This window comes from Syngnathus typhle, linkage group LG4 (assembly GCF_033458585.1).
Source record: "Syngnathus typhle isolate RoL2023-S1 ecotype Sweden linkage group LG4, RoL_Styp_1.0, whole genome shotgun sequence".
Classification (NCBI taxonomy): domain Eukaryota; kingdom Metazoa; phylum Chordata; class Actinopteri; order Syngnathiformes; family Syngnathidae; genus Syngnathus; species Syngnathus typhle.
In genome coordinates, this window is record NC_083741.1 from 4,771,230 (window position 1) to 4,794,156 (window position 22,927).

General features: G+C 42.3%; 1 protein-coding gene across 9 annotated transcripts in view; it reads right to left on the reverse strand.

Annotated features, from left to right (window-relative positions):
- LOC133152632 (mitochondrial carrier homolog 2-like) overlaps nt 1-17,912 on the reverse strand; it is a 120,689-nt gene extending 102,777 nt beyond the window's left edge. For 2 of the 9 annotated variants that reach the window (XM_061276401.1, XM_061276400.1), the window contains exons 1-2: nt 17,661-17,762; nt 11,068-11,152 (exon numbers count right to left, since the gene is read on the reverse strand). In XM_061276401.1, coding sequence (XP_061132385.1) covers nt 11,068-11,152; nt 17,661-17,747 — 172 coding nt within the window. In that variant the 5' untranslated portion in view covers nt 17,748-17,762. Of the gene's footprint in view, nt 1-3,160; nt 8,932-9,362; nt 9,487-11,067; nt 11,153-17,660 lie in introns of those variants that run through there. The other 7 variants (XM_061276402.1, XM_061276403.1, XM_061276399.1 and 4 more) reach the window with 6 other exon arrangements.
- Between the last annotated feature and the right edge of the window lie 5,015 nt (nt 17,913-22,927).

Sequence of the window (22,927 nt, forward strand, 5' to 3'; positions counted from 1 at the left end):
GTGTCGTACATGCGCTGAGCATAACAACCAGCAGACAGGTTGTACGCATAATGATGAGCAGAGATCGTTAACAGGTGTTTGGACAACTCCTGAATTTGTTAAGGCACTTGATCTTGGCTACACTGTTGCAGATATCACCGAAGTATGGCATTACACAAGAGCGAGCGACACAATTTTCCGTGATTACATGCGAACATTTCTAAAAGGTAAACAGGAATCTTCAGGCTATCCAGCGCATGCGGTCAATCAAGCTGATAGAGAAAATTACATACAGAGCTACGCGATTCATCAGGGTATCCAACTGGACCCTTCCAAAATTGCTGTAAATCACGGGAAACGTCAGGTTTCGAAACTTTGTCTAAACAATCTATGGGGAAAACTAGCCCAGCGTGAAAACATGACAAACACAAAAATTGTGACAAAATCTGAGGAGTTTTTTGATCTTCTGTTTTCCGGTTTGTACGATGTGAAATTCTTCCACTTTATCAGCGAAAAGCTTTCGATTGTACAATATTGTTTCAACATGAGATACCAGCCTCAAAAACATCAAACGTGGCGGCTGCGTGTTTCACAACCGCTTATGCATGTCTAAAAATGTACAACTATCTAGAAATTCTACAGACGCGTGTTCTTTACACTGACACAGACAGTCTTGTGTACACGGTCAAACCTGGCGAAACTGTCCTCCCGCTAGGGGATTATCTGGGCGATTTGACAGATGAGCTTTCGAATGACAGCATTTCAGAATTTGTCTCAGCAGGGCCGAAAACATACGCTTACAAGACAAGGGCAACAAACCGCACCGTAATGAAGGTAAAGGGTATCACACAGACTCACGAAAGCGGTCAGAGCATCAATCTTGACAGCATGCTCGATTTGGTTCAGGGGTACATCGACACAGCAGGTGCAGTCTCAGACGTGCTTTATGCTCCCCAACATGGCATTGTTCGCAATAAGAGAGGGTTTCATCTCAGAAACACATCATTTTCCAAGCGGCTTCGTGTGGTCTACGACAAAAGAAGATTGCTCAATCAAGGCCGCACTGAACCATTTGGTTATTGAAAAATGGCTTTTAACCAGATTGAATTTGACCCTAGATTAGAACTTCCTTTCTCATCGTTAATCGCATGGCCTTCAGGTTGTGGCAAGACGTTTTTTGTTAAAAATGTTATAGAAAATCTTGAACATGTTATGAGAAAAAAAACTGATAATATTGTCTGGGTTTATACTTCATATCAACCAATGTACGATGAGCTCAAAAACATGAATGAAGACATCGTTTTTATCAAGGGACTGCCTGAATCTTTTGATGACGAGAAGCTGTTCCCGCCGCAGCAGCATCACCTACTTGTTCTGGACGACATCATCTTCCAAGCTTCGGATAATCAGGAAGTGGTTCGAATATTCACGCAATATAGACATCATAAAAATTTAAGTGTTATAATGCTAACACAGAATGTATTCCATCAAGGGAAATTCAGTCGTACTATCAGTTTAAACAGTAATTATCTGATTCTGTTCAAAAATCCCCGTGATAAATTGCAAGTGAATGTTTTGGCGAATCAAATCTGTCCCAGCAACCGGAAGTTCTTCTTGGAATCTTTTGAGGATGCTACAAAAGAGCCGCATGGGTATTTACTGATTGATCTGACACCTTCATGCCCAGAACAATATAGACTACGTACAGGTGTACTACCTAACCAGTGGCCTGTAGTTTATATCCCCAAACAATAAAACAATGACAAAGCTTTTAAAAACAAATGCGTTGTTACTCAAGTCTCTGTCTACATCCAAGCCGGCCAAACGTAAACATTTACTCCTCAAAAGTCCTGCTAGTTTAGTGAAGGCATTGTGTGAGATTGCTCTGAATCTTTTAAAAGGACATCTACCCTTAAAATCAAAACGTTATAAAAAACTAAAAAAGCAGAAGAAAAATGTCCGCTTTTTGGCTGATAAAAAAAATACTCTGAAAAAGAAAAGAGCTGTGTTAGTTCAGAAAGGTGGTTTCATATTGCCTTTATTAGCGGCATTCGCACCTGTTCTGGGGAGCGTTATTACTGGTTTTATGAACAAATGATAAAATGAGTTTGAAAACGGCGCAGAAAATGTTCCTGATCTCCCCTTACCAGCTCGAGAGGCTCAATAAGCCAGCCCCTACTATTCGGGACACCGCCGAGTATTCTCTGGATGAGGAGATGAAACAGGTTTTGAATAATAAAAATTTAAATCAATATAAAAATATCAAAATTTATCAATCCCTGATGCAGCGTTATATGGGTTTGATCAAACAAAGAGATTCTGAGCAGATTCCTGTTACGATTCGTAATGAAGAGAGGGTCGTTGAAGAGGGAGGGAAAGCGCCCCCAAAAGTGACAGATGAAGATTGGGCTGATATTTTGGACACCATGGGGCCGCGTTATCGTTGCAGCGCCTCCTATGTGCTAAAGAAATTATCGGCTGAAGATGTAAGATGGACGCCGCTAAGCGAATTTATTTTTAGAGGGAAAACTGTCAAGGGCTCACACATGAGCGATTTGATAAAACATTTAATTGTAGCCGGTAAGAAACTAGCCGCTCAACCGGCTGGCTGGACAGAATTTCTGCGTACATTAGCACAGCTAAACCTACCTGAATCAAGCATTTCCAACCCCTCTGCTCGTGCTGATTTCAAACGTTTGAAATACGCTAGGGATGAAGATGATGTTTCTCACGCAAAACATGTAAGCGTAAAAGAGAGAAAAAGGAAAAACAGATCGCCGGTAGTAAAGTGGGTTAGTTATTAAAATGTTAGATACGCTAATGTTGTTACTGGAAAAACAAATGACTCTGTAACTCTCTTTAACAATGTTTATTGAATATAAGAGATTTTATAAAACATTAACACGGTTTCAGACAATGACATTCTTTAAATTTGTGTAATGAACATGATATTTGCCCGCCACACAGCCGATCCGGTCTTCGACATTTCTTGACAAAATCGATAACCATCGAGTCATTATCCAGGGGGTCGGGATGATAATGCTTCATGACGTCATTGTAGGTCAGCCCCCACCCCCGTTGCGACAAGTAGTACACACAATGTTGACCACAGGTGTCATTCAATTCATGTTGGAGTTGTCCGTTATGGTATTCCAAACAAAACAGAGTGTGGCATAGGTAATAAAGTATACAGGTATGATATTTTAATAGAAAACACACAGAAAACAATCACTTTTGTTGGTCACAGTTTATTACAAAAAATTCAGATCGTTTTTTTTTAAAAAAAGTATAAAGCACACAGTAAAACATATTAATAAAAAAATGAAGATAAAAAAAAGAAGGTTTTTCTAAGTTTTACCACAGCGTATAAATGAAAATAGCATAGGCAGTGGCAATTTGGTTTCAATCAGGGTTTTAAACCCCCTTAACCAAGTAATTATATCAGCAAGCAAATGAGTTTTAAAATAATCCAGAAACAACGCGAGATCGGCAGCCAGCTGGCCCCATGTCTTTCTTACAGAATTTCCCATTCTGCCTTCCCAAAAGTTCTGAATAATAATCCGATCACGCTCTTGCCCAACACCGCAACACTGCTAGATTCTTGTTTTACACAGCGCAATCTAGCAAAGATCTTGTTCTCGTGCGCGAAGTCCTGTAAAATGGCAGCAGCCGTGTCGCGCAAGGTTTTAAGACAGGGGTGGGCAAACTACGGCCCGCGGGCCACATCCGGCCCACGGGACCGTTTAATCCGGCCCGCCAACCCTGAACAAATTGTATTATTAAACTTTTTTTTTTGGGTCATTTTGCCTGCAATGACTATGTTTTCCCAGTAGATGGCGAAGCGCTCGCCTGCGCATTTACTACCGGAAGCCGTGTCAGAAAGCTCGGTGCACACTCACAAGTGCGTGTACGTACTCAGTAGTACGGACTTGGCGCACTCTCGCTCTATTCGTATCAGTCCCGAATTTAGAGCGTGGGCTTTGACGACAGCATTCTTATAATTCGCGCGCTGAGCTTTCAGATGCAGTTTTGCGCTAAAGCCACCCACAAACCTTCCCCTGGAATCCTTCCATTAAAATGAGTGGCCCGAAAAAAAGAAGTGAGTGCCGAATGTTAAAAAAGAGTGGACAATTTGGCTCGACGTACGGGACGTGACGTTCAGCCACATCAACATCAACCCGTCACAGATCAAGGTAAACGGACCAACACCTCGGATCTCGCCTAAGAATTGCCACAACAAATTTTACTCCAGACTATGACGCACTAGCAAAAAAGGGAGACCAACAACACTGTTCCCTCTGAAAATGAACGGGAGGCTCTCAAGTTTATTGTAAAAAAATGCATTTTGAATATGATTTGTACACATAGCAGGGATTGAAACTAGCGACCATTCTCATTTTCAAACAATGCAGGATGCTCAAGGACATTGATGCACCACCTATTTGCGACTAATCTTAACCTGTAAAGTTCTTAAGGCTTACTTTAAGGAGGTGTTTCCCGTTTCCTCACCTCTGTTACCAGGTGTTTGCGAGTTAAAACTCTGCTCTGATTTTCAGATACCCCTCACCGTGTTGCTGTTTTGATTACTTTATTTGGATGTATGCTTTCACCGATTCTTCAAGATGATATATTTGGTCAGAATGTTTGCCGTTTGATGTGATCTCATAAGATAAACATCTTTCATTAATCTGACCTGCAGGCATTGAAGTGATGGAGATTGTTATTCATAATAACAGTGTCGTATTTTATGAGAATCACTGATAGCAGTTTTTTAGTGAATTATTATTTTTTTTTAATGCTGTTAATAAATGCATTTGTTTTCAAAAAAAATGTTTGGAATATCCATGCTTTACTACCTACTAAAGGCCAAGATCTTTTATGCAATGACCTTTACAGGTCGCTTATATGACTTCACACAACGCCTACGTCCATCTGCTCCTTGTCCGGCCCTCCGGTCCAAATTTAGAACCCAGTTCGGCCCGCGAGTCAAAAAGTTTGCCCACCCCTGTTTTAAGAGGAGCAGATGTGTTGAAAAAAAAAAAGCATAGTCGATAACGTGCGGAGGAAATTATCATTGCATAGCTCTGCCGTCACAGTCTCGTAGTTCATGTAAAAATAAAAGCAGCGATCCTCAATAGACAAACACGTGTGATGAAGCTGGCTGAGATCATCGAGCGCACACCCGTCACACATCATCTTAGCATGTTGTAATAAAGCGTCATACAACATATAAGATATCATTAATTTCACCTTTACGTAATCCTCAACCGTCAAAGATGTAAGTGGTTCAATGTTCATGGTGTAAATGTCTTGATGAACATCGACTCGTGCAGGTGTGGATGTCAGCGGCGGAATGTTAGTTTCGTCGAGAGGGTAGTCTGCCACAATTGTGTTGTCCAGTAGCATCGGAAAATCGGCATAGCTTTCATCAACCATGGCTAACGACTCAGGAGCTAGTATGTGGGCAATGTCAGAGCTGGATAAGAAGGGCATGTCGAGACTCACACTAGTGTCGTTGAGCAGGCGCAGGGGGTGATTTGAAGACTCTTGACCATGATGCTCCGCCTCTTCTGGTAGGTAGGTCTCATCTTTCGCCTGACCCGCAGATGGCGCTGATGGACCCGCAGATGTCGTTGGGAGACACTCTACCAGCTCGAAGGTTTCTTCATTCTCCGAACCGGTAGATGGCGTTACCTCGAAGGTTCCGAAGAGGCGAGCGAATCGTTGTCTGTAGCCAGGCGGTGAGGGGAGTTGCGGCATCGTGATGAATGCGATGTCTGCGTAGTTTGTCTGGGCAGTAGAATCGTTGAGGATGGACCATACGTCAGCTGGCTGTGGCTCCGTCCCATACGGAGGGAGGAACTCAAAGTTCTTTGATGGCGTTTGAACCGCTACCTCAGCCGTCGCGTTTGTTTGTGGAAATCTGTTGATATTTCTCTCTGCAGGAGCTTCATCAGGGTTGGACCAGAGAGTGAGCATGCAATCTGGAACAGTCTGAACACCTCTGGAAAGTTTCGCTCCTGGTCCATTCTCCACAGGTGGAAAGCTTGGTAGAAGGCGTCGGGCAGATCTTTTTTGGGTCATCGTCTTGTTGATCTCTTGTCTGGATTCAGGTACGAGTTGGTTTCAGGTCTGAAGAGGCCGACTGAAGAGATGGGCTCGGTACTTATACAAGTCTAAGGGCTGAATACGCCCACCCAACTCAAAGGTATGCTAATGTTTACATGTGTACGTGCAGGTAGGTGTGCGCGTGCATGTGTGCGCGTGCATGTGCGCGTGCGTGTAAGTGTGCGCGTGCGTGTAAGTGTGCGCGTGCGTGTAAGTGTGCGCGTGCGTGTAAGTGTGCGCGTGCGTGTGTGTGTGTGTGGTGTAAGGAGTTGAGGAGTTTAAAAGTTATTTTTTAGTAAGGCTAATCTAAAGTCAATTTACGTTTCGCTCCAATGATATTTGTCCAGACACGGCTTGCGATAAAGAGCCTTGAAATACTGTCACCAGAGGCTTGCATCTTTTCTTGCCATTCAGTTAAAGGCACATTAAGTAATGTTTGAAAAACCCCACATTCGTTATTGAATGCTTCTAATGTTAAATAGAGTAGATCGACTAGGTCCCCATCTTCTTCTCCCTCAATAGTTTGTGGATAAACTTTAACCCGCAAAAAACATTTTCCGCTCGCCGTAATTCTTGAAACCCAAGTCATGTTCAGTACACCTTGTACACCGTAATCGTTTAAAAAATCAGTCAAAACCTGGGGCAGGAGCTGATTTAACACCGCCCAGTCATTCGAAGAAAATAAACCAAACGTACTGTTTCCTGCAGAATCTCCTCGGCTTTTCATGAAGAAAAATAGCTCCCCGACTTCATAAAAAAATTTAAACCCCCATCGAGTCTCTGTTGTCAGGTCCCAGCTCTGTTCAAGTTTCTCCGTAGAAGGCTGCTGCATACGCTTGAGGTACATATGTTTTTTCCTAGGAGCATTTAACAATCAGTCGCCATTTTTATGACATAAATGAATAGTAACAGGCGTTTCAGCGATCATGATTTAAGCTTCAAGTTTAACACCGTCGCTTTAAACTGAGCGCTCACCAACCCTGACCTTAAATATACTTGCGTAGGTCCACCCCCCGTCTCCTTAAAACCACACCTTTGTCACGTGTTTCACTCAGGACATGTTAGACTACCCCTAAAACTATCTAAACAGAATGTAATATGTTAGAAGTACAGCAAATATACTAAAATATAAAGCCTTCAACTGTCTTCTCAACAATGACCCCTGACACAGCACAGCACGTCTGAGTCCAGTAAAAACCTTTGTGAATAGTTCAGAATCGTACAGAGTCGTTACCCCAAATTCTCCTTCCATTGTCCTGACACCCACACCTGTCGGAATGTTTCAGAGTCGTTGGCCCCTATTTTCCTTCCTTTGTCCTAACATCTCTCTAAAAACTTACAGCTGTCCGAATTCTCCAGAGTCGTTGACCCAAATTTTTCTTCCTTTGTCCTGACATCTCTCTCTAAAAAAGCTACATTTGTTACAGTCAGTTCTTCTCCCCTTTTGTAAATGCTTCAAATCTTAAGATACTAATTTCAAACATGTCCCAACATAACACCTTTCTTCAGACATTTTGTTTCCAAAAAAAAACCATTATAATCTGCAAGTTCAGAGTCGCTGCCTTTGTAAATAGTTCAAGTCGCTGCCTTTGTAAATAGTTCAACTTAAATCTCAGTATACTAAATGTCCCCCCTTTACTTCAACTTAAATCTTAGACTTAGACAGGCTTTAGTGTCATTTTGTAAACACACTGCACACAAAAACGAAATTACGTTATTTCAGTTAGATAAAAAGTGATATTTCTATATAAATATGAAATAAGATAAAGAAAATAAATAGGATACTAAATTTCAAACATGTCCCAACATAACACGTTTCTTCAGACATTCTGTCTCCAAAAAAAAACAACAGAAAAAAAAAAACATCTAGACCTCCCCCCACAACTGCAGTCAGTTTTTCTCCCCTTACGAATACTGCCCTCTAGTGTTATCTTAGTGACACTGCACCTCTCCATCTCTTTTTTTTCCCTCCCTATGTGAATGCCGCCCTATAGTGTTATCTTAGTGACAATGCACCTCTCCATCTCAATTTTCTTTTCCTCCCTATGCGAATGCCGCCCTCTAGTGTTATCTTAGTGACACTGCAGCACCTCCCCCACAACACTTGCAGCCCCTCCCCCTAAAACACCTGCACCCCCTCCCCCATGACACTTACAGCCCCTCCCCCAAAAACACCTGCACTTCATTTGCATAACAATAACATCAAGGGATATGTGCATAGTCCATTTGTGTGTACTGTTGTATTCAAATAAAATAGTCATAATCTGTACAACTCAGTTAACTTGTCATTGCTATAGTCACATCAAATATTTTCCCGTGTAAATTTTCTGATTCTTTGTGTCTTCCTCTTCTTGGTTATGGTGGTACTTAGGTGGGGGGGGGGGGGGAAGAGACAGCCTTATTTCCCCTTACACTCTTATGTAAGGCCTTGATTTTATCACACTTTCAAGACTTTCTAAATTACGCGCTTTCGGGGTAAATGCGATTTCCAAATCCTGGACCCCAAAGTCCGCATAAAATCGAGGCTCATCTGTAGAAATCATATTATTACAGCAAAACCATGATCACCAAACAATAGACTACAACAGACTAATAAAAAAGAACTACAACATTGTCAGAGTGTACACACCCTTTGTGGTTCTACAAAAAGTGTTATTTTTGTTTGTGTGGGCGTGCCTTGCAAGCTTGCAATGGTCGCTGTAACGTGACATCACTAGAGAGGTGAGGAGGGGCTCCTGGGTTGAGTCAGAGTCAGAGGTGGATGTGGAGATGCACTGTTTTTGGGTCTGGAACCAAGCAGAGTGGAGCAGGGTCGTAGATCAGGGTAGATACCGTCGGTGGAAACTGTAAATTTCCATATACGGTGATATTTGTCACAGACATTTATTTAGCCATGTTTCTCACTCCACCGCACTCACAGGCTGAACAGCAAAAACTAGCAACACTTTTGCATTGGAAGTTAACACAAACGAGGCTAAAGTTGATAGACCATTTGAATTTGTAGTATTTCATGAAATCTTGCAAACTGAAATACCCTTTGCACCTCTTGAATGCAATTCAACTCAGGCAGCCTGGACTGGGCCACTTCGGCATGGTTATGGGCCAATTATTGAAAAGCACAGATTTAAAGAATACATTAATGGATATTGATAATCTGTTGCGTGAAAAGCATTCCCCAAAGTCCCAGCCAAAACAAATGTCCGTGCAGAAACACAAGAACAAGAACCAACTTCCAGTACCAATTTGGTGCCAACACGCAAACAATACACTGATACCTGTTTTTTGTGGTACCATCTGAACCGAATATTAACTTTTCACTCAGCGAGCTGTGTTAATTCTTCCCGGAACTGAAGCGGGCCCTATACGCATACAAGCAGCACGGAGCAGCAGTCAGCGGCGCTGAAGAAGAAGAAAAATTTTGGTCATTCATAATAATGGCTTCAGCAAGTGGGAGTGGAAGTCCAACACGCTGGCTTGTTGAGAAGCCATGGCGCTCAAAGAGTCGTGCGTAGAAATACTTTGCATTGGAGGCGGATGCAACCGGAGCAATTATATATTCGTCCGTTCGTACTATCCCTGTTGTGCCACGTTACATTATAAATACGTTAACCTGAATATGCCGACGTGCCGTCATTTCGGCATGAGTCACCTGGGGCAATACGGTTACCAAACGTATTTAAAGTCAAACACATAGACAAAGTGCTCAGACAAAGGCTCAAATATGCAAAATTACATTTGGGCACATGTTGAGGGTGTGTTCGCAAGCCTTCTTGGCTATAGCAGATGGATTAGTGATTTTAAAAGTGGATTCTGTTGTTTTGTTGTTTTTTACCGTGGTAACGAATTAGTATAGAGAATTGTGGAAAATCACAAGTATTGGTACCGACTACTGAAATTCTGGTATCATGACAACCCTCGTTGCAGGTTTCGCAAAAAAATATTTTAAAAATATAGTAGTTTCAAGCGATACATTTATATTTTGACCAATTTTGGTGGTCTACACCAGTGGTCCCCAACCACCGGGGCCGCGGACCGGTACCGGTCCGTGGGTCACTTGGTACCGGGCCGCCAAGCCGCATAGAAAAAAAAATTAGCAACGACCAATTAATTCAGGTCAAGACAGTCGTCCCGGTCACGTGACATGTTTCCCCAGTCGAGCCCGCAAAGCTAATATGTGGCGACAGGCTAACTAACCAGGCAATGAAGCATTCAAAACTGCTTCAACACATGGAGACCAAGCATCCTGCAATAAAAGACAAACCTTAATCACTTCGGGTGTCATTGTCTCCGATTACGTCTAGATGGGACCGGCTCATTTCTGAGAAACAAACTCAGTGCTCCCACTAATTCAGTGCTTCTCAATTATTTTCTGTTCCGCCCCCCCTAGCAAGAAGAAAACTATTCGCGCCCCCCACTTCCCACCGTGACTATCCTAACTTGTCTTGTAAGTCGTAAAATGTTGCACTGTCGCAAACGTGACAGAAGTAACAATGAGAGCGCCACTGCCGGCTGCTGTAGTAGATGCGCAATTACACTTTATTCTAGTACTGCCAAAAAAAAAGTCTGTTCCCCAGGGTCATACGCGCCCCCCCAGGTATAGCGGGGGCGCGCCCCACTATTTGAGAAGCACTGCACTAATTCAACGTAATGGGGAGTTTCATTTTTGTCATTTGTACTTGTTTTTATGTCAGTCGTATCATTTTATTTCGTATTTGTATATTTATTATAAATGTATTTATTTATTTATATAAATGTATTATTTATTTATATAAATGCCGGTCCGCGAAAATATTTCTGACATGTAACCGGTCCGTGGCGCAAAAAAGGTTGGGGACCACTGGTCTACACAATCGAGCTGGTATACCATGACATGAATATTATTTCATAAGCATATAGCCATATTTTAACCTTCAAATAATAAGCCCCGATTATCTTTGCGGGTATGTATGTATGTACAAGGCTTTTCAGAGTGAGACTTACCATAAGCAAACAGTCCAGGTAACTGGTAGACCTGTCTCCCCAATAGGTTCCTGCCGAGGGTGGGAGGAAGTGGCTCATGTCCAACCTACAAACAATAATAAATCTTATACAAATATATAATGGGCTGATATCTGCTATTCTTTAATTACAGGGATGAGAATGGCAAATGTGAAAAAGCACGGAAAATTAGCGGGGGGGGGGAAATATATATATATATATATATATATATATATATAAATATATATATATATATATATATATATATATATATATATATATATATATATATATATATGCCGTCGGGCGGGGGAATGCTCGCGAGTCGCCGAGGCTAACGTTGGCCGGCCGGCTGCTCCCCCCCATATATAAAAAAATAATTTTGTCAACGGATTTACATGATTCATGAAAATACTTTCGACGGAAAAAAACACGGAAATCCGCGGATCCACGGAAAATTCTCATCCCTGTAATTAATCGTCACTGGCGATATTTGTATTTAGTCAATTTAAAGTCAGGCCTGTCCGCTGGCAGCCCCGTGTAAATGGTGCAGTGGAACATGCTGTTGTTGGTTGCCTTACTGAAGAACCCCAAACCAAAACGTTTGGAATACGTACTCAACAACAGACCTGGGAGAAAGGTCAGTCTTACATTCTGATATCTGATTCTGAAGTCCTATGGTCATACATTTATTGTATGTTACGAGTAAACTATTGAGTGATCAGTTACTGATCAGTTTGAAAAAACGAATGGCATAAAACCGCCTGGAACTGGCAGCTACAGCTGACTGAAGGTTCACTAACTTGCAGTTAACTTGAAGGACTGCAATTGAAAGCTATCAGGAGTTAGCTTTGCATAGCGTTATTAGCCCCAATGTTATAAATTGTGTTTTATTTTTCCACGAGTCTGGGCTGTGCATGGGGTAGAATAGGCATAGCCCTAGCAAATGCTGCACTCCCTCCCGCTCACACACACAGCACCGTGCTCAGAGACACAGAAGCTCCCCTGGACCAGAACTGTAGGCTATGATATCTTTTTTGAAATCATGGTAGTTGATGCAAACACGAGACAGGTTTCCATCCAATTTACCGTATTTCCTGGACTATAAATCGCAGTTTTTTTTCATAGTTTGGCCAGGGGGTGCGATTTATAATCTGGAGCGATTTATATGTGAAATTATTAAGACTATTACTTGATCATTAACACATTATTTACTTACCAGTAGTTTTCACTTCGCATGTTATTTTCAATTTAAACCGCATGAGGGTGCTCTAAGCCTGCAAAATAATTGGAACTGCAACTGACGATGGGTCTGACATCCACTGACTTCCACCATCCACTGACTTCCGGAGTCAGCAGAGTTGTTTATAACAGTGGTCCCCAACCACTGGGCCGCGGACCGGTACCGGTCCGTGGGTCACTTGGTACCGGGCCACCAAGCCACACAGAAAAAATATATATATATATATGTATATAGTTTTTTTTTAATCGACGATCAATTAATTCAGGTCCAGACACTCGTCCCGGTCATGTGACATGTTTCCCCAGTCGAGTCCGCAAAGCTAGCAAAAATGAGTAAGAATTTATTTTGAAAAACATAAAAAATTGGCGATTCTCTCCCAATTACATCCGTCGGTTCAGGTCAAGACGCTCGTCTCGGTCACGTGACCTCACATCAGTCGAGCCCGTGAAGCAAGCAAAAATGAGCAAGAAACAGATGTTTGGATAGCTTCTTCGGAAAGGGAAATAAGCCCAATGAGGAGACGGAAGAAGAAAAGGCTACGACTTCTAAGAAAAGGAAAGCTGCATTTAAAAGAACATTTCTGGAGTCCTACTTAAAATGTGGATTTATCGCCACAGGTGACTGACGCGCCAAGCTCACTCTGCATAATATGTGGCGACAGGCTAGCTAACGAGGCAATGAAGCCTTCAAAACTGCTTCAGCACATGGAGACCAAGCATCCTGCATTTGAAGACAAACCTTAACCACTTCAGGTGTCATTGTCTCCGATTACGCCGAGATGGCACCGGCCCGTTTCTGAGAAACAAGCTGAGTGCTTCCACTAATTCAACGTAATGGTGAGTTTTATTTTTATGTCATTTATACTTGTTTTTATGACAGTCGTATCATTTTATTTCATCGTAGTTATATATTTATTATAAATGTATTATTATTTATATAAATGCATTATTTATTTTTATAAAGGGCGGTTCGTGAAAATATTTCTGACACGTAACCGGTCCGTGGCGCAAAAAAGGTTGGGGACCACTGGTTTATTAGACACAGAAGACAACGATTTCGATGGATTTAATGCTTTGGAGTGACACGGATGGTTCAATAAAATTGTTTCTGTTATAGTTGTTTAATATATAGTTTCTATATCCTTAGTTATATAGGCCTGTGGAATAATTGGAACCGCAACTGACGAGTCCGACGTCAGCACCGCTTGTACTTCTGGAGTCAGCAACGGCGTTGTTTATAAGCAACACAAAGGACGAAGATTTTGATGGATTTAATGGTTTGGAGTGACACGGATGGTTTGATAAAATTGTTGTTTTTGTTATAGTTATTTTGTAAATAGTTTATATTTAGTTATATAGGCCTGTGGAATAATTGAAACCGCAACTGACGAGTCTGATGTCAGCGCCGCATTTACTTACGGAGTCAGCAGTGGCGTTGTTTACGCAGAGGACGGAGATTTCGATGGATTTAATGATTTGGAGTGAATCGGACGGTTCGATGAACTTCTTATGTATGTCATAGTTATTTGATATATAGTTTATATATAGTTATATAGGCCAGTGGAATAATTGGAACCACAACTGACGAGTCTGACGTCAGCGCCGCATGTACTTCCGGAGTCAGCAGCGGCGTTGTTTACGCAGAGGATGAAGATTTCGATGAATTTGAGTATTGGGAGTGACACAGATGGTTTGATAAACCTGTTATTTATGTTATAGATATTTGAATAACCGTTAATATGTTACGTCAGGCACGTTCTCAGTTCCTCGTTTGTGTTTATGTGACGTGAGCATACCGTATCGTTTAGCCCAGGGGTGGGCAAACTACGGCCCGCGGGCCACATCCGGCCCACGGGACCGTTTGATCCGGCCCGCCAACCCTGAACAAATTGTATTATTAAACTTTTTTTTTTGGGTCATTTTGCCTGCAATGACTGCGTTTCCCCAGTAGATGGGGAAGCGCTCGCCTGCGCATTTACTACCGGAAGCTGTGTCAGAAAGCTCGGTGTACACTCACAAGTGCGTGTACGTGTACATGGCGCACTCGCGCTCTATTTGTATCAGTCCCAAATTTAGAGCGTGGGCTGTGACGAAAGCATTCTTGTAATTTGCGCGCTGAGCTTTCAGATGCAGTTTTGCGCTAAAGCCACCCACAAACCTTCCCCTGGAATCCTTCCATTAAAATGAGTCGCCCAAGGAAAAAAGCAAGGTGGACACAGTGCCGAGTGTTTTAAAGAGAGTGGCCAATTTGGCTCGACGTACGCGACGTGACGTTCAGCCACATGAACGTCAACATCAACCCGTCACAGATTGAGGTAAACGGACCAACACCTCAGATCTCTCCTAAGAATTGCCACAACAAATTTTACTCCAGACTATGACGCACTGGCAAAAAATCACTGATAGCAGTTTTTTAGTGAATTATTTTTTTTTTTTTAATGCTGTTAATAAATGCATTTGGTTTCGAAAAACTTATTTGGAATATCCATGCTTTACTACCTACTAAAGGCCAAAATCTTTTATGCAATGACCTTTACAGGTCCCTTATATTACTTCACACAAACACTACGTCCATCTGCTCCTGGTTCGGCCCTCCGGTCCAAATTTAGAACCCAGTTTGGCCCGCGAGTCAAAAAGTTTGCCCACCCCTGGTTTAGCCTGTGTTCGCCTATTCATGTCTGTTCTTGGTGTTAAATTTTGTCAAATAAACTTCCCCCAAAAATGCGACTTGTACTCCGGTGCGAGTTTCTGTATGTTTTTTTTTCTGTATTATGCATTTTATGGCTGGTGCAATTTGTACCCCGAAGCGACTTATAGTCCGGGAAATACAGTATTTGCATTAATGAAAATTCAGCTCAAGTATCTATTGTGTATTGGGAATAAAAGTGGACTTAATTAGTGGAATAAAATGATGTGTTTGCAGTTATTTTCCTTATTAAACCTCTAACTTTGACAGTCAAGATCAGAGAATCATTAAGGTTTTGCACACAAGGCTGAGAAACATGAGTTATTTTGTTTTTTGATTGATTCTTGGTATGTAACTTGTAAGCAATTCGTTAAACGACAGTGAATATTTAGGATCATTTAGAAAATATATTAGATCGTAATTGTATTTAAAAAATACATTCTACTATATTAGATTGTAAATGACAATTGACCATTCACGCCAGGCAGTGCGTATTGTCAAAGTCCATTAAAGAGCTCTAAATTAACCTAGATATTTCCACTTAATTAGCGCTGGGTAAAATTGATACGATTAAAATGTTATATAATTGATTCATAGGACATTAAATTTATAATTGTAATACACATATTACAGGAGAGTTCCTTACAAGATGGACAATGGGATTGTGGGATAATACCTTTTTAGCACAAAGAGCAGTAAATAGTTGTTTTTTGTTTCTGTAGTTACAGAGCCGTATTATTTTGTAAAAGTAGTAAATCCAATTAATTGTGGAAGGCGAATTGGATGTTGTTGGGTTGGGAACTTCCTTTTTAACGTCATACAGGGAAGCTATGAGTCCAAGTTTTTAAGGCGAGCACAGTCTGTACATTTGTGAGTAGTGTTGCCACCTTTCATGGTCTGTCCCAGAAAAAAAAAATCCATTAAGCGCACCTATGTCCATAAACTTGTGCACAGCCTTATTGGGTCTAGAAAAATGATGTAGCATACTCTAAAGATGACTGTTTAGAATAGGAGAAATACACTATGTGGCTAAGACCATTAGAGTTAAAAGTTAAGTTAAAGTCCCAATGATCGTCACACACACATCTGGGTGTGGTGAAATTTGTCCTCTGCATTTAACCCATCCCCATGTGATTTTGATCCATCCCCTGGGGGAGCGGGGAGCAGTGAGCAGCAGCGGTGCCGCGCTCGGGAATCATTTGGTGATCTAACCCCCCAATTCCAACCCTTAATGCTGAGTGCCAAGCAGGGAGGCAATGGGTCCCATTTTTATAGTCTTTGGTATGACCCGGCCGGGGTTTGAACCCACAACCTTCCAGTCTCAGGGCGAACACTCTACTACTAGACCACTGAGCTGGTGCCCAGACGATCCATTTTATTCTAGCTGCTCCCTGTGCTAAATTTGGAAATTCTCTTCAAATATTAAGGTAAGATTGCATTAGATGATCACGCCAAGTCTAAAAAACATCAAAATCGAACCCAGCCAAAAGCAACAACCAGCAGAGGCACAGGCAAGCACAAGTAAAGCACTCACCACACTCTAAGCAATCACATAAGTTTGACATTACACTTTAAATTGTTACATTTGGTTATTATTAGACTGTGAATAATAACATAACTTGTTTTTCTTCCACATAAGCAAACAGAACATAATTATTTATTCCCCCTTTTCCCCCCAATACTGCCCCCAGGTGCCCACAACAAAACACTGTTGAAAATGAGCCAAAATAATAAAGGCCTGCTATTAAATAAAGCAAATAAACAAATAACTAGTAAGTGTTATTTTTACTAAATAGAGCTATACAATTGCAGCGTAGAAGGGTGATTTTTATCTTGGGTTTGATGTGCGAAGGGCGCTGTTGCTTACGAACCAAACTGGCTGGTCAGAATTTACAGTATTTTTGTCAGACCCAGGTGGCAAAACCTATGTGTGAGAAATATTACGCAATATGTCAGTGCTAATTAGTGGGATGTTCACACTAAATGTATGTTCTGAAATACGTCAGAAACGGCACAAAACAAAATTTCCTCAATTCCATACTTGTCCAAATCCGTGTGACTAACTTCTCTAAAGAAACAGGGTGATCCTGCTAAAAAATAAATTAAAGAATGCGTTCACATACACAAACGTCGAATGGTTCTACGGCCATTTATTGCTAATCTTTTGACCCATATCAATGGAAGAATAACGATTTCGTTTTCTGTAATCCCGAGCTGGTGACCAACAATAACAATCGTGTTTACAACTGCTCACGACATAAAACTCATCGTATCAACAGGACATGCATTGCAGTTCTATATTCAAAATAAAAATAAAACCGGTTAACATACGTCGCTTCAACCCGATTTCGCAATCTCAGGATAAGAGAAGGTCAAGGGGACAGTTCACGAACTGTTAAGATTAGTCGTGGAGGTCAGGTATCAACAATTGCGGTGGCGTTGTATTAAATATGCTTTTTAATCATGTCGTAAACATTAATATATTCTACTGGTCACCTAAATGGAAAAGAAGAGTGTTTTTAAAATACAATATTTCCATGTGTAAGCAGTTCTCTAAGCTAATAAGGTCAGCTATTATAGTTTAAACATTCGCGCTAAGAAATATTACTTAGCATATAAAAGACAACGCCACAGCAGCCATCATCCGAATCAAATGCAATCGTTTTACCTGAACCAACACTTTTATGTACATCAAAGGATGAGATAGGACAGTAAGCCCGGATCCCAATATTACTTGGCCGCACGTGTCCGCCATTTTTGGTACCACAGCTTCACCGGAAGATATTCTTTGCACTTTCTTTACGGAGAACTCGAACACATTACTCTTATCATACGTACCGCCATCTAGTGTTGAATTCCGCCATGTCAGGCTACAAAGAAAATCAAACGCGTGACACACGCCGTTCATGACTCTCATTCGTTCCTTCCATTTTCAGTTATGTGTGGTGTGCAAGGACTGGAGTCGGAGGCGGAGTGATAAATGACGGTGCCAACGGCAGTTGTTTTAATGACATTTATAACTTGCTTCTCTCAACCACGGGCCGACTCTTTTCCCTTCGAGATATATATATATATATACACACACATTACTGTTCAAAAGTTTGGGGTCACAAAATTGTTTGGGTGACCCCAAACTTTTGAACGGTGGTGTAAATATTATTATAATAAAATATTATGAATTAAATATTATAAATTATATCTTATATTTGTATAAGATTATATATAATCTATGAATATAAGTATACATATATATTATAAGATTTTTTACACAGAAGATTATATATATCATCTATAAATAATTATCTAAATAAATATATACACTACCGTTCAAAGGTTTGGGGTCACTCAAACAATTTTGTGACCCCAAACTTTTAAATGGTAGTGTATATACATATATCATATATATATATATATTATATATATTAGTTAATAGTTTATCTCGGTGCAGTAGAGATATAGCAATTTTGAAAGACTTTGAATTAAAAGCAAAATTACATTTTAATTCTGACATCCCAGCTAACACAAGGATGAAAAAAAATCTAGCTGAAAAGTGGCAAGTGTTGTAAATTGGGCGATGAGACATTCACTTTAAAGTACTATCCTTGACTGAGCATCCGTGAGGACGCTGGCGCACCTGCCTGCCGCTTCTCGCTCTACCTCAATCTCAATCCGGATTACCCACCAAAAAAAACTCCACCTACGTATCTATGCTACAGCTTCAGAAACCCCTGCGTGATCTGTGTGTGTTGGCTGGACTTGCCGGTGTCGTGGGGCTCGGCGTGGGAGCCATCGACAGTACCTGGACGCCTTGGCGGCCCCGCATCGCCGGCGCTGCCGCGGCTGCCTGCCCCCAGGGCCAGGCCCGGCGACCCGCCGTCGGGGGCCCCGCTGTTGCTGCTCACCCTTCTTCACCATCTGCCACTTCTCAGCGTCTGTCATGGTCCTCCATTACACGCCGGCTGAGCTTCGCCGGTTCGTTCCCGCGCTTCCTTCTTCCAGCGAGCTGGTCAACGCACTGCGAGACTTTGCCTTTTTATGCCGACCCCCCTACATCCATCGCGTATTCTTGCCAAAAATTCATTTACACTTTTAACACTGAAAACTGTATTCCAACACTATAGACTGCTATAGACTGACCGCAGCTCACACACCGGCTTCCACACTTCCGCCCTATGTCATTGCATCAACCCACATCATCAGATTTCGTTCTAGGTGAAACTTTTCAACCTCCTGACAATCCCAACCACCTCCCCAACGACTTCAAAACAAAAGCCCCTGAAAATTGTCCACTTCAGCATACGATCCCTCACCAATAAAAGCCTCATCCTAAATGAATTCATTACAGACAACAAACTTGTTTTGCTCTGCCTAAACGAAACATGGCAAAACCCCCTGGACTATTTCTCACTCAATCAAACCACCTCTACAGGATACTCTTATCTGGACAGCCCACGCACTGAGGGCAGAGGGGGTGGCATCGCTGCTACCGTTTTTTCCGTGTATAGTGCGCCCCCATGTATAATACGCACCCTAAAAATGGCATGCTGATGCTGGAAAAAAGCCTGTACCCATGTATAATACGCACCCAATTTTTTTTTATTTTTTTATTTTGCTTTTCAAGTCCCAATGATCGTCACACACGCAGGGAGGCAATGGGTCCCATTTTTATAGTCTTTGGTATGGTCTTAACTAGGCTGGATGTAATTTTTTTTGTTGGCGTTGATTTCTCCGACTGCCCCTAAACGCACCACCACGCTCCGTGCGCGCACGGGAAAGAGGCGTGCGGACGTGAAAAAGGCGGCTCTGTATGGGAGAGACGTTGAAGAGGAATTAAAACACCCTTGGAAACCAAAACTTGCCCCTCGTCGTGACTCGGAGCCGCAACAAATGTTTCGGATTTGTGTAGGGTACATTGGGACAGACAGCAAACGAGCAGGTGATCGAGCAAGCCTTGTCTGATGGAGCGTGTTTGAAGTGAACAGCAGAGACGAAAGGAACAAGGCAAAGTGTTGTGAAATAAAATATGACCGACCTGTAATACGCATTTTGTTATTTGCTGATTGTATTAAACTATCACATTCATTGTCAGTCAAGAAGAGAAGAGGACTATATTGCTGAAGCCTTCGCTGTATCAAATTGATTTTTTTTCTTCCTCCAGAGTCTTATGTTTGACTCATTGACGTCAAATTGGCGCGCAGCTGCCCTATTGCCTAATTCTTCTGCCACTTCAATGACTTTCTTTCGAAATGCTACAGTATAACTTGCTCTCTTATCCATTCTGATGAAACTGCTAATTAAACCGAACTCTCGCTAATTAGTAAATAGCTGACGTGTCTTGCGCATCCGTTCTGCGCAGCTGACCCATAGTGCGCATGCGCAGTCATACTGCTTCTGCATGACGTCCGGTCCGCGATGGAGATTGAAAAACAAACAATATTTGACAATAACACACCATCAAGGATTGCACCATCGCATCAAACGATGTCGTCAATTATGAATTTTACTGACTAAGTGTGTTGGGCAGGATGGCTGAATGCGATGCGCGATTGAGAACAAACAAGAAGAAAGGTGATTACAAGTTTGATTTCGAGGGAGATTCGTCATGTCTCGTCCCCAGTTTTGCTATGTGTCTAGGTTGCCATAGTTTCTGTTCGCGTCGCCCCTCCCTTCCTGTGTCACCTCAATCAATGTAACGTGTTTTGTATTTAAGTCCTGTCTGCCCCTCGCTCACCGTCGGATCATTGCATGTTAAGTTAAAGTTAAAGTCCCAATGATCGTCACACACACATTTGGGTGTGGTGAAATTTGTCCTCTGCATTTAACCCATCCCCATGTGATTTTGATCCATCCCCTGGGGGAGAGGGGAGCAGTGAGCAGCAGCGGTGCCGCGCTCGGGAATCATTTGGTGATCTAACCCCCCAATTCCAACCCTTAATGCTGAGTGCCAAGCAGGGAGGCAATGGGTCCCATTTTTTATAGTCTTTGGTATGACCCGGCCGGGGTTTGAACCCACAACCTTCCAGTCTCAGGGCGGACACTCTACCACTAGGCCACTGAGCTAGCTGTGTTACTGTCATGATGTCTGTTTGCTTTCTGTTCCTGTCTTTGGTAATGTCACCCTGTCTTTTTGTTCCACGACTTTGTCGGTCAGTCCTGTTGTTGGTTTTGTTTTCTAAAAAAAAAAAAAAAAAAAAAATTAAAAAAAAAAAAAAACTAAAAATTTTTTGTACCCATGTATAATGCGCACCCCAGATTTTAGGACAATAAATTCGTTAAATTTTGCGCACTATACACGGAAAAAAACGGTATTTTCAATCAAAACCTCAAAGCCCGTGCACTGGCCCTCCCCTCTGCCCCATCATTCGAACATCTGGCTTTTAATCTTCCAGTGCCTAAACCCCTCATCACTGTTATTATTTACCGCCCCCCAAACCAAACCTATCTTTCTTGTCTGACCTCTCAGAATTCATCACTGCACTTTCATCAGTTTCATCATCTCTGCTGCTTCTTGGTGATTTCAACCTGCACATCGATTCCCCAGACTGTAAACATTCGATGGACTTCCTGGATGTCCTCAACTGCTCCGGCTTCACTCAACACATCACCTTCCCTACCCACAACCACGGACACACTGTAGACCTGGTCTGCTCCACTGGCCTCCACATCCACAACATTTCGAATTCCAACCTCACCATATCTGACCACCTAGCCATCTTATTTGACATGACACCCCCGCCCCCGAACCAAAACAAAACCGCACAATCATCTTTCGCAACCTCAAGTCCATCTGCCCAGACACTCTCTCCACCTGCATATCAGACACACTTGCTGGACTCACCCCCCCATGAAACCTCAACCCCCACGGACCTCGTCAACACTTACAACAACATTCTGTCTACCTCCCTCAACACAGTGGCTCCTCTGAAAACCAAAACATTCACTTTTACTCACTCAACACCCTGGTTCAACCCAGAACTCCATAAACTTAAGAAACAACTCCGACAGCTAGAACAATTATGCAAGAAAACCAGCCTCACAGTCCATGCCCTCACTTACAAAGACCTCATGCACGATTATAAATCAGCCCTTAACAAAGCCCACTCATCTTATTACTCTGCCATCATCCACTCTGGTTCTTCAAGCCCACGTTCCCTGTTTTCGACCATAAACAAACTCCTCAAACCCCACGACAACACTTCATCATCATTCACCCAAGAGAAATGTGACACGCTTTTGTCATTTTCAATTCTAAAATAGAAAACATCTACCACCAGCTCGCATCCTCCCCCTCCACTACCCCACAACCTGAACCCACATTCTTTTCATCATCTGACCCCCGGCTATCAACCTTTTCCCCCATAACTTCTGTTGACCTCTCCAAAATACTCTCCACCATGAAATCCTCTACCTCCCCTCTAGACTCCATGCCATCTCAACTCGTCAAAGACTGCCTCACCCCCATTGCTCCACTCATCATAGACATCATCAATTCCTCCCTCGCCTCTGGCACAGTCCCCTCACCTCTTGAGCTTCCAGCCATCACTCCTCTCCTCAAAAAACCCAGCCTTGACCCTGAGGACCCCAACAACTACAGACCCATCTCTAATCTCACATTTCTGTCAAAACTACTGGAAAGAGCCGTCGCAACTCAACTCAAGACCCACCTCCTCTCAAATAACCTGTATGAAACATTCCAATCTGGTTTCCGTACACACCACAGCACTGAAACAGCCTTACTCAAGGTCACAAATGATCTCCTGCTTTCTTCTGACTCTGGCTCTCTCACCATCCTCCTCCTCCTTGACCTCAGTGCTACGTTTGACACAGTAAACCACTCCATTCTTCTCAACCGCCTAGAATCCATCGGCATCACCAACACCGCCCTCTCCTGGTTCAAATCCCACCTGTTTGACAGATATAAAATGGTGGCGCCTC